Source organism: Cannabis sativa, chromosome X, assembly GCF_029168945.1.
Source record: "Cannabis sativa cultivar Pink pepper isolate KNU-18-1 chromosome X, ASM2916894v1, whole genome shotgun sequence".
NCBI lineage: Eukaryota > Viridiplantae > Streptophyta > Magnoliopsida > Rosales > Cannabaceae > Cannabis > Cannabis sativa.
Genome location: NC_083610.1, coordinates 19,942,594 through 19,955,820, shown reverse-complemented (window position 1 = coordinate 19,955,820; position 13,227 = coordinate 19,942,594). Strand labels below are relative to the sequence as shown.

The 13,227-nt window shown below is 32.5% G+C and overlaps 2 protein-coding genes across 2 annotated transcripts; both read right to left on the bottom strand.

The window, feature by feature from the left end:
- Positions 1-1,234: 1,234 nt before the first annotated feature.
- Positions 1,235-2,132, bottom strand: LOC115702994 (uncharacterized). Its single transcript, XM_030630468.2, has one exon. The coding sequence runs from the start codon at positions 2,028-2,030 to the stop codon at positions 1,332-1,334; it is 699 nt and encodes a 232-aa protein (XP_030486328.2). The 5' UTR covers positions 2,031-2,132; the 3' UTR covers positions 1,235-1,331.
- Positions 2,133-9,108: 6,976 nt separating this feature from the next.
- On the bottom strand, positions 9,109-10,089 carry LOC115707831 (uncharacterized). The gene has a single exon (XM_030635916.2). It carries the CDS (start codon positions 9,956-9,958, stop codon positions 9,266-9,268), a length of 693 nt encoding a protein of 230 aa, XP_030491776.2. The 5' UTR covers positions 9,959-10,089; the 3' UTR covers positions 9,109-9,265.
- Positions 10,090-13,227: the final 3,138 nt, after the last annotated feature.

Sequence of the window (13,227 nt, the reverse complement as noted above, 5' to 3'; positions counted from 1 at the left end):
GTAGTATCATAGTACAACATCCTTACATTACTCTACTTAAATTCAGCATATCCCCAAACTTGGTCTTGTAATCATTCCACAACTGCTCTAACAAATAAATTATCACTATAACCATTCCTCATTTTCTTGTCCAGCTCAACTACAAACCCGTTCCTAATCCAAGAATCTAGCAGTAACATCATACCCTTTATTTCACTTGCTCTATCAAAAACCCAACCACAGATGAAACCAGGTAGCCAAGGACCAATCTATCAAAATAACAAGTCCAAAACCAAGTCGTACGCAAATCCCCAGTTACACACAACAACCTCCAGTCGCACACAAAAACCCCAGTCACACACAAGAACTCCCAGTCGTACACAAAACTCAGCCACACACAAGAAACCCCAGTTGTATGCTAAAACTGGTCACGCACAAGGACCCCCAGTCGCACGAAAACTAGTCAGACCAAAGACCGATCACACAAAAACTAGTCGAACAAAAACCAGTCGAACCAAAACAGTTGCACAACAACCAGTCGGACCAAAGACCCAAGACGTTGGAGAAATTAATCACACCAGCCTTACCAAAGGGATGATCACTTACTGACGTTCACTAAAGACGACAAAGAAATGACTAACAAAAGATGAAACAGTATAAACCCTAACCATACCAATAGGCAGACGTGGATATTTTCTTTTTTACTTGGAGGTTTTTAATAAGTACTGCACACATCTAAAAATCTTAATGTTGAAATTATTGCTATGACTTTCTAATGGAAATTGTTGATTTAACCCTTTTTTTTAATTTTTCGTTAAAGTTAATAGTTAAAATTAACACGTTAAATTAATTAATTAATTATTTTTTAAAAATAAATATTTAAATTTAATTTATTTATTAAAATATAATTTAAATAATTATTTAAAAGTATTAACAAAATTAAATAATTATTATTTTATAAATTTTAATTTAAATTTGAATTAAACGTTTATTCAATTAATTAATCGCATACTCAATAATAAATTTATTAGTTATATTATTTAGAATATTTAAACTTATTTACTTATTTTATTATTTATTAATTTTTTAGATATATTTTCTTATAAATAAATTTAAAATTAAATTAAAATTTATATATTTTAAAAAAAATATAATTGAATTGTATTAGATTTAATTATTATTATAATTATTTAAATTAATAATTAAATAATAAAAAAATTAAATACTAATACCTGGTAAATATAAATAGGTAAACTAAAATCGAATTGGTCATGTTTTATTATAAAACTTATTTAACTATAGTAGTATACATATTATAACATCCTTATTACATTACTCATAATTACTTAAATTCAGCTAATATTCCCATACTTGGCCTTGTAATCATTCCACAACTGCTCAATATTTTTCCCTAGCAACTCAACAAAGAAATTATCACTATAACCATTACTCATTTTCTTGTTAAGCTCAGCTACAAACCCATTCCTAAGATCATTACAATAATCCAAAAACCTAGCAGTAACATCATACCCTTTGTCCCACTTACTCCCTTGCCCTGGCTTAACCCAATGTCCAGGTACATACCCAGACTTCAACCTCACAAAATCAGCAATTCCTTCTATCAACCACCCTGGAGTTTGCCCCTTACCATTCCACTGCCAAATATGAGTGTTCTCATGAAAAAGAACACCCGAGATCTCTCTCTTGAGATCTCCAGTGTAGCCCCCGATGTACCTTGCGCTAACATGGATCTCTCCATTGGTAGCGAAGGCTACACCGTCTATGTCCTCGATGATCAAGGTGATTTTGGGCACATTCTTTCTGTCTGCGTCCGTGTTTTGTTGGAACAACCTCCATATGAACTCTGTGGCTGTGGTTAGAGTTTGCTTGCTGTATTCAGCTCCAATATCGTTGTTAAATCTGATGCCACCATTGGTTGTTTCGGCTTTGTTTATGACCTCGTATTGAACAACTGCATGGATGTTGTCTAAGCTAGCCACGGCTAGGATAATTACTAGTAAAGAAAGGGAAATGAAAGGGTGATCAGCCATGGTTGGTTTTGTTTGTGTATATGTATACTTTGATAAATATTTGATGTGTTGATTGAGATCAAGTGCCTTATATATAGGGAAGAAATGGTAGGTTGGAAATGGTCACCAAAGTAGCTTGACATTTATGTTTGGACTTTTCTAATTGCCTAATACTTTTTTTTTTGATAAAAAACTTGATAATTATTACAAAACAGAATGATTTTGTTTGGATATAAATATATTATATGTGTTCTTTTATTTTTACATTTTATAGTAATATTTTTTATATTTTTACGAAAATTCACACAACAATTTATATAACAACTAAAATTCACATAGCAACTCACATGAAAACTACCGAAGCAACCCGGTTAAACTATAAATTTGAAGATGAAAAGTTAAAAGATAATATATAAGACTATTTCTCTATAATATAAAGAATTAATTTGCTGCCAAAAAAAATTAGAATTGAATGAAGAATTAGAACTTAATTGGATTGCTAATTTTGTGAGGCTTTTTTTCACATTGGATTTAATATATTAATAATTTTAAATTATTTTACACACGACAATTTATACATTTTTTTGTATTCAACGAATGAAATTTAATTAACAGTAATATAACTAAATATTTTTATATATAATTAAACACTGTTTTCAGATAGGGTGATTTCTAATTTTTACGGAGCGTAAGACAAAATTTAAAAAAATGGGTCTTGAGAAATAAAATGAAATTCTAAGTTATTTTTTAAGTTTAATTGGATATAAAATTTTTATTTATTTATTTATTTTTAGAAAAAAAGGTTTAAGAAACTCCACCTTGGATGAGCAAAAAACTCAACAACAAGGGGTCACCAAATCTTACTAGCAGTAGCCGATAAAGCATACTTAGCTAAGATGTGAGCTGCTAAATTAATTGTTCAATAATGCAACATGTTTGCTTTTTTAAACAGTTTGTAAGAACCAAAATTATTAAAATCAACCCTAAAGAGGAATCCAACAAAACATGATTATTAAATTTTGATATCAAGACAAATCAAACTAAAAAATAACTTTAGAAAAACCAAGTATAAAACATTTATTAGTTATTTTTTAAGCTAAATTAGATACAAATTTTTATTTATTTTTTTAAGCTAAATTGGATACAAAATTATTTACACTTCTTAAAGGATGGAGATATTCAAGTCGAAAATTAAAAGTTAGGCCGACACAGTTTTGTATTTTTTTAGGGGAGAGTGACCCGTTAGCTAGGTTCCAGCGAGCAAGTGAACGGGTCACTTCCAATCCAATACCAAATGTTAACTAACCTAAAAAAACATTTGAGCTAAATTGTGAGCAGCCGAATATTCTTTAACCTAACACAGTTTTGTATATAAGTATAGTCTTTTACCTAACACAGTTTTGTATTTAAGTGTATAGTTTTTTACCTAAAATTGTAGAATGAAAATGAGCATTATTAACTCTGGACTCTAATCATTCATTATTGCAGTTATGCATAATTTACGCGTTTTGGTCACCATTGACCTTGACTTGGATTTTTTTTCTTCTCATAAAGACCTTAACTTGGACTTGAGATCTTGGTCCACAGATTTAAACCATTCCTTGCTTGGATTGTCGGTAATCCATTTGGCCTTCAAAACTAACATTGATAATTGATTTTCCTTGTAATTGCAGATGACTTTTACAACAAAAATAATATTGAAAAAAATAATAATAGAAAAGATTAGTGGCCAAATTATCAAGAGTTTTAATTTTAGAATATTGACGGTAAAATTATTTGAATTTTTTCTTAACACGTAATAATAAAAATTAAAATTTTAACGGTAAAATCTATTGAATTCAGGTTTCATTTTGCTCACTATACCCTTCTGTTAAAAAATTTCAGTTAAGTGTCACAGTGTATTGTTTACGTGTACAGTAAGTTTTTTGTAGTCTACGTAATATTAATTATTAAAATATTATAAATAATTATTTACAGATATAAAAAACAATTTAGAAAAATAAAAAAAATTAAAAACTTTTTTTTTTTCTCTCTCGTTCTCTTTCTCTTTCTTCTCAAAAGACCAGAACCCCCAACCCCACTACAAGTCACTTTTACTAGCACAGTTCGTTACTGCGCTGGTAAAAGTAACTTTTACTAGCGCATTTCGCAAACTGCGCTGGCAAAGAGGTCAAAGTTTTACCAGCGTACATTTGCAGTGGCTAAAATCTAACTTTTACTAGCGTATTTATGCGCTGGAAAAAATCATTTTTGCCAGCGCTTTTCATTTTATGCTGGTAAAAGTTCTAATAGCAACATTGATTTGCTAATCCCTTTTTGCCAACACATCATAAGTAAATTCTATTTTACCAGCGTAATACCAACTTTTGCCAGCACAAAAATGTGCTGGCAAAGATAACATTTCTTGTAGTGCCCCTTGTAACTTCTTCTTCCTCCTCTACCTTCAACTCAAACCAAACTCCATCTCCGAGACAAGGTCTGGACCCCCACAAGCTAATCCAAACCAAACCCCATCTCCAAAAATTATTTTAGCTTTCAAAGCTCGAAACAAGGTATGTAACACCAAGGGCTCCTGCTAGCCAAAACGCTCACCGGAGCTCCACCGTAGATGGTGGTGGTTCTCGGTCAAATGAGATGTATGAAGGGTTGGGCCACAGATCCTTGAAGCTCTTGACGAGGGGAAACCAAAATTGGCTTCCTTTCGCTCATTGACTAACGAAGATGGATAGGTCAAAGCCGAAAATTCCTAACTCTGACGAGCGAGCGAGAGCGAGAGAGAGAGAGAGAGAGAGAGAGAGAGAGAGAGAGAGAGAGAGAGAGAGAGAGAGAGAGAGAGAGAGAGAGAGAGAGAGAGAGAGAGAGAGAAATGGAGAAGGGGAACTCAGGGGATCATAGGGTTGGGGGTTTCAAGGTGCTCTGATTTCACTATGACCTCCATTTTTCCATTAATGGACATACACACCTCGTCGGCATGGAGCCAAGGCAGAACTCGAAGAGAGAGAGAGAGAGAGAGAGAGAGAGAGAGAGAGAGAGAGAGAGAGAGAGAGAGAGAGAGAGAGAGAGAGATGGAGCCTTGTGGACCACAAAAATGTGGAGGAAGCTAAAATATTTTTTGGAGATGGGGTTTGCTTTGGGTTAGCTTGTGGGGGTCCATTCCTTGTCTCGGAGATGGAGTTTTGTTTGGGTTAAAGGTGGAGGAAGAATAAGAAGTTACAGGGGTTGGGGGGGTTTTGGTCTTTCAAGAAGAAAGAGAAAGAGAAAGAAAAAAAAAGTTTTTAATTTTTTTATAATATTTTAATAATTAATATTACGTGGACCACTAAAAATTTACTGTGTATATACTTTGTCACTTAACTGAAGTTTTTGGACAGAAGGTGTTAACGTAGATTTTTGTTAACTAAATACACAGTCTTTTACGTAATAAATTTACTACAGAATTAAATAATAATTAAAGAACACTAGATATTTTCATGGTTTTGTAGTTAAAATCTACATACTTCACGGATCCTTCTTATTAGAGATATTTACTTGAATACAGAGTACAATAAAATTTAATAATAGTATTTTCTCTCTAATTTGTTGTCCCTTTTTCTATGAATTTTATCCCTATTTATAGGTGTATAAGTTGGCAGTTATTATTAATCATAAGCTGAAACAATGGATAAGCTATCCTATAATCATCAATTAGAAAAGTTCAAACACTCTTTCTCTCTCTCTTTGGGGTTCGACCACAAGTAAACCAAAGGAAAACTCAAGGTTTTCATCACATTCAGACCAAAAATTCTAGGAGAATTCAGTAGAAATCCAAGGGCTTTTGTAGTTAAGCCAAGGTATAATCTCTTCCCTTTATTTTCTTTAACTTAAGATTAGATTTTCACATGTAATTTTAAGTTTTGGTTGCTGTTTTAGTTGGAAGTGTTTAGGTATGTTTTCTGAGGTTATTTCTTAACTAATTATGTCAATTTTTGATGTTTATGGTTGTTGTTGGGTTTGAACAAAGTTTGAGCTTGGTCATTAATGGTAATTTTTGTTTTACAAGCTTGATGATAATTTTTCCTGTTGGATTATGTTTTGTATGACCTAATTAGGTGTTATGAACAGTTATTGACAATTTGGGGTAGAATCTTAGGAGAAATGAAGTTTTTGTGTTTCTACAATTAAAAACGGTAAACCATTTTTCTAGAAATAATATATTTTTTTTAGCAGTCAGGACCAGAAAAACATGCATGTCATTTTTAAGAAACGGCTTGCTGTTTTTTTGAGTGTTTTTCTCAAAATCTTATTTTTTTAGTATTTTCTTGATATTTAGGGTATTGTCACGCTATTTATCGACAAAGAAATTATTAGTTTGGAGTTTAAGTCCCCAAAAAGTGATTTAGCATATTACTTACCAGTTTAACATATGTTGTGACTTAGGGGCATGTAAATCGTTCAGCAACAGTTTCACTTAGGTTAACCGGCACACCTGAATTTAGAATCAACGTAAGATAGTATAACAATTGCATTTAAGAATACATGCCCAACAGTACGGATGTACTCTTTGCATCTTCCATGTTGAACTTCTGAAAAATTTTCTTGATGTATCCAGACTGTTTTAAGCTTATCGTCCCTTCCTTTTTGGTCCTTGAGAGTACTTCAATACCAAGTATCTTTTGAACTGGTCCAAGCTCCTTCATCTCAAATTATCTCTTGAGCTTGGCTTTGATACTTTTGATCACAAATTTGTCGTTGCTCATGATGAGAATATCGTCCACATAGAGTAATAAAAACACAATTGTAGATTGCTCTAAATTCTTATAATATAAGCAGTGATCATATGCAAACCGTTTGAACCCGATTTGTTGCATATAAGTATAAAATCTTTTATTCCATTATCTTGGAGACTGTTTCAAACCATATATAAGGACTTGTTGAGCTTACATATACTAATTCAATTATTTTCAGTTCTACCTAAAAGTCAGGCAGTTGCTTCATGTATATCTCTTCATCGAAGAACCCATTAAGAAATGCAGTTTTATCATTAAGTTGTTCAACTTCAAACTCCATTTGAGTTGCGAAAGATAACATCAATCTTATCGTCTTGTACTTTACCACAGGTCAGAAGATTTTAGTGTAGTCAATTCCTTCCACCCGAGTAAAGCCTTTAGCCACTAACCTGGTTTTGAACAGTACTGGTTGATTCTCAATAATTTCCTCTTTCACCTTGAGAATTCCTTTTCACTCTACAATCTTTTTGTTCTCCGGTTTCGACACAACCACCCAAGTCTTATTCTTTCAGAGTGAACCCATCTCCTTATCTGTGGTCTATAGTCATTTAGACTTGTTTACACATGAAATTACCTCTTCACAGCTTTTGGGCTCTTCAATTTCAGTTTGTTGTACCACCACTAGTGCAAACGCAATCAAATTTGCCTTGACAAACCTTTTCGAAGGGTGAATCTCTCTTATAGTTCTATCATTCGCCAACTATTCCAGACCTACCTATTTGGATTTTTCCAGAAAATTTGTTTGGTCTTTGTTATCTTTCGGCTCTAGCTTTCGTCTATGTATCATCTTCTGGTTCCACAATAACTTTCGACTACGAACTTTCTTTCGGATGTTTGGTTTTGTATTTCCTTTTCATGTGTGTAATGTTCTTATTTATAGACTTTCTTGTATCACATGGAGACACACTACATTTTCCAGCTGTCAAGTTGGGATATTCTAATTCATTGAAAATTACATTTCTAGCAATTACTACATTTGATCTACCCTTCTTGGAAATACATATTCTATAACCCTTGGTACCTAAGGCATAACCTAGGAAAGTTCCTTTAACTAGTATAGGTTCTAGCTTGTTAATAGATTGATGTACATATACTGTACACCCAAAGGTTCTTAAATGCATTAGGTTTGGAGTTCAATTGTACCACATTTCATAAGGAGTTTTCAATCCTATAACTTTGTTTGGACTCCTATTTATAAAATAGGTTGTAATAGCTAGAGCTTCCCCCCAAAATAGTTTCTCAAATCTAAAACTGAATAGCAGACACCTAAATTTTTTCAACAGGATTCGATTCATCATTTCAGCAACACCATTTTTTTGGGGTCTTAACTACGATTCTGTGCCTAATGATCTCATATTCTTGACACAGCTTGTGAAATTTAGAGTTAATAAACTTTAACCCATTGTCAGTCCTAAAGTTCTTAACTTTCAGATCAATTTGGTTTTTCACTTGAGTTTTCCAAGTTCTAAACTGTTGTAGGCATTCATTTTAGTTGCTAGTAATTAGGACCAAACACACCTACTATAATCATCAACAATAGAAAAAAAAATATTGCTTACCAGAATGAGTAGATACTTTGTATGGCCTCCAAAGATTAACATGCACATATTCGAGTATCTTCTTACTTGTATTTCTTGCTGGTGTGAATTTCAGCTTATGTTGTTTCCCTAAAACACAAGCTTCACAAAATGATAAGACATAAGAATTTAAACTTTCAATTATACCTTGTTTGTGCAGTTCTTTGAGGCTTTGTTCACTGATATGTTCAAGCCTGTGATGTCATAGTTGCACATCTGATTCTAGCCCTTTCACCAAACTAGCTTCTTCGACTGGAACTGTTTCTCTTTGGAGAACATACAAATCATTGATATTTTCACCTTTCATTACTATCAATGAACCTTTGGTGATCCTCATCACACCTAGGGATATGAGATTTCGTCTTAACTTTGGAATGTGCCTTACGTTCGTCAGTACTTTGATTCCCCCATCATACTATTTGATGTAAAAACCGTTTTACTCATGAAATGGAAAATTTAGTTGACACTTAAAACTGGCGAGCCCATTTTCTCCGGCGAAGAAAATTGTTGGTATAATCCTCTTTTGTCGGCCCATTTATCAATTGTGCCAAAAATTATAAAAAAAAAAAATTATAAAAAATTGTTAAATAAAAAATTATCGTTAAATAGTCATTTTCAATATATAGATATATAATATATAAATATATAAATTAGAAAAGATGTTACCAAGTTACTTTTATATATATTGATTTATTGAAAATTGCTTTTTTAAAATATAAAAAATAAGAACAAATACAAACTTGAAAAAAATAAGTACTTTCACAACATGTTCTATATATAACATATAATTATAATTTATAATAAGGACATGGTTTATTTTATTCCTTCCATGTTTTATTACAAAGCTATCTTACATATAGCACGGCTCACCCTCAGAACACATACATATACTATCACTATATTTCATAAATGATCAGTTAATATTCCCATACTTGGCCTTGTAATCACTCCACAACTGCTCAATATTTTTCCCCAGCAACTCAACAAAGAAATTATCACTATAACCATTCCTCATTTTCTTGTTGAGCTCAGCTACAAACCCATTCCTAAGATCATTACAATAATCCAAGAACCTAGCAGTAACATCATACCCTTTATCCCACTTACTCCCTTGCCCTGGCTTAACCCAATGTCCAGGTACATACCCAGACTTCAACCTCACAAAATCAGCAATTCCTTCTATCAACCACCCTGGAGTTTGCCCCTTACCATTCCACTGCCAAATATGAGTGTTCTCATGAAAAAGAACACCCGAGATCTCTCTCTTGAGATCTCCAGTGTAGCCCCCGATGTACCTTGCGCTGACATGGATCTCTCCATTGACAGCGAAGGCCACACCATCGATATCCTCGATGATCAAGGTGATCTTTGGCACGGCCTTCGTGTCAGAGGCCGAGTTTTGCTGGAACAGCCTTCTTATGAAATTTGTGGAGGTAATTAGGGTTCGGAAGCTGTATTCAAAGGTGATATCATTGTTGAATCTGATACCACCGTTAGTTGATCCGGCTTTGTTTATGCCCACGTACTTTAGTGCATGGATGCTGTCTAAGGTACTAGCCAAGGCTAGGATGATAAGCAAGGAAAGGGAACATAAACGGTGAGCCATTACACACTTATAATAATTAGTTGATTATATGGTATTATTAATTTCATGGATTTTGATATCAAATGTTTGGTGCTTTATATAGAGGAATTATTAGTGAATGGTTGGGATAATGAATTAATTTAAAAATATTAGAATGTAATTAGATTGACTAATTTTCACTACAATAAATGTTATTTTTGTCAACATATTTTTGTATTGGCAAAATTGGTATTGCACTGGTAAATTAGAATTTACTTGTGATGCGTTGGCAAAAGAGAGTTGACAAATCAATGTTGGTATTAGAACTTTTGCCAGCATAAAATGAAAAGGCAAAAATAATTTTTTTCAACGCGTAAAAGTTAGATTTTAGCCACTGCAAATGTACGCTGGTAAAACTTTGACCTCCTTGCCAGCAGTTTGCGAAATGCGCTGGTAAAAATAGCGAACTGTGCTGATAAAAGTGACATTTTGTTTGATTTAAAATCTATTATCTAGTGATTAGTTTGGTCTTGCGCACTATTAAATGATGAAGTGGTCGATCACTAAAGTTTGGAATTCAATATATATGATGATGAAGAATTTAATGGTCTGGACTTTTGTAACCAAATCCCATTAGGAACCTATCAGGAAAAGTTTGAAAAAAAATATTTTCCTCCTTAGCCGGCCATTATAATATAAAGAATTAATATATAATAAACTATAAAAAAAAAATATAATAACTAAGTCACTGTCTATTTTGTGGTAATTGTTAGAAAAAATAGAGAGATTACAATGGAAGAATAAAAATAAGATGAATAAAGACTAAGACAATTACAACTCTAAACAAAATATTACAAGGACAATATATTAAATAAAGAGTTACAATCCCAAAGCACAAAATACAAATAAAAGAAAAGAGTTACAACTCAAAACTCAAAGATACAAGTAAATATAAACTATATAAAAGCATATAGAAATAATAGTGTATATATATATGATATAGAATATATATATAATAGAGTATATATATATGATATAGGATATATATAATAGAGTATATATATATATAATATAGAATATATATATATAATAGATGATATATAGTAGAGATATAAAGAGTGTATATATAGTATGTATATAAAATATATAATACTATATAATCAATATATAAATATATGATATATAGGAGAGTTTAGAGGAGGACAAGAAAACAATATAAAACTTGAGAATAGAACAAAATAAGAAAGAAGAACAAACACCCAAAGTGGAGATGGGGATCACCAAAAGCTTGAACAAAGTTTCTACACCTTTGTCCAAGAAGATTATTTCCCCCTCTATGAAACACTTAGGGCTTTGTGGAAATACTTCTAGGAATTATCAAGCCTTAGAACTCTCTAGCTTTGTGTTTGAAAGATAGAAGAGAAGAGTGTGTCCCAAAGGATGAACCAAGACCTCTATTTATAGTGTTTAGGATCACAAACTTTGAAATTCAAACATCACACACCCCATGGCTGTTACCATTTCTTAATGGGGTGTAAATGGGATTAAATGGGTGATTTGGAGGTTATGGGAGTTGTTCAAAGCCATCCCAATAGCAAAAAACGTTCTACTATTAATGCTGAAAAAAATAGTAACTAGTTACTAGTTACTAAATTTTTCAGCTTTTGCAAATAACACTCCAACATATTCCAAACCATTCCCACTTTATTTTATATCACTTATACACATTATAAATGATAAAATTCAATCCCCAACAACTATATTTGAATTATAGTTTTTGAATTTCAAAAATTAAGTTGTGTAACCACTCTTTACACACTTAATTAGTGATCATGTGGAAGTTACAAAATATTAACTCCACCTCTTATATGTTACAACTATATGTAACTCCCAATCACATAATATTGTGATTATTACATGCATATAATTCCCAATTATATTATATGTAATAATATATATAACATATCACAATTTTAATCTTAAACATTATATTATATAATAAATAATATAACATTCCCCCACTAGATTAAAATTTGTGATACCTCATTGTAACACTTTATTTAATCAATCAAATATATCATATATCCCCCACTTTGATTGAATAAATCAACACTCTCTATAGAGTCATTGCTTAAGTGCATAAAGTTAAGTGTTTTTCAACTTGAACTTAACCATAGTGTAATCATCACAAATTTTATTGAAAATTTGGTTGACAAAGCATTGAACCAACTTTTCTTTATAATAAAACGGTAATGACACACACACCTTTGCTAGGTTCACCCAAGACCTCATGTCTCGCTTTGCACTGTTAATGGCCTTGTGCACATTCCATTCATTGACCTTGTTGAGAAAATATACTCCCTATTTCTCATTTAGGGCGGCACCACCCTCGAGGTCAATATAGGTAGAATTCTTACAGTATTTGTTACCAAAATACTTGTTTTCCAAACTGAATTCTATTAAAGACTTTTAAAAGTCTAACCCTCAAATTGGTAACTCACTAAGTACTTCACAACTTTATAGGATGGGACATATAGTACTTATCACATTTGTTCACACATTGATTTGTTCTTACCTATTGAACCTAACACTAGTAAAGTTACTAGTATTAAGATAGGTTACCCTCAATTGTGAACCGGTTTAGGGAGTTTTAGTCCCATCCCTTTAGAAGTCTTTTCCACTAAATCTCTAGTTAGTGGCTTCGTAAACGGATCCGCCAAGTTTTCACTTGATCTCACATAGGATATTGAGATGACTCCTCTTTGAATCAACTCACTTACATATCCATGTCTTAGACTAATATGTCTAGACTTCCCATTATATACTCCACTATATGCTCTAGCCAATGTTGCTTGGCTATCACAATGTATCGATATTGTAGATACATCCTCTTTAATAATTGGAATCTCAATTAAGAGATCTCTTAACCATTCAGCCTCTTTCCCAATGGCAGCTAGAGCTATAAACTCCGCTTCTATTGTGGAATGAGAAATGCAAGTTTGTTTCTTAGACCCCCAAGAAACCGCCCCTCCACCAAGGGTAAATACCCAACCTGTTGTGGACAAATTATCCCCAAGGTTGGCTATCCAACTTGCATCGGTATATCCTTCCAAAATTGAAGGAAATTTGGAGTAGTGAAGGCATAGGTTTTTGGTTTTCTTTAGATAACCCAAAACTCTCCCTATTGCCTTCCAATGATCCACACTTGGATTACTAGTAAACCTACTAAGTTTACTCACCGCAAATGATATATCGGGCCTTGTACATTGAGAAGCGTACATAAAGCTCCCTATAGCACTTGCATACTCCAA

What these genes read in the sequence shown, in the direction of transcription:
- LOC115702994 (XM_030630468.2), bottom strand. Translation starts at nt 2,030, where the DNA reads ATGGCTGATCACCCTTTCATTTCCCTTTCTTTACTAGTAATTATCCTA.
- LOC115707831 (XM_030635916.2), bottom strand. Translation starts at nt 9,958, where the DNA reads ATGGCTCACCGTTTATGTTCCCTTTCCTTGCTTATCATCCTAGCCTTG.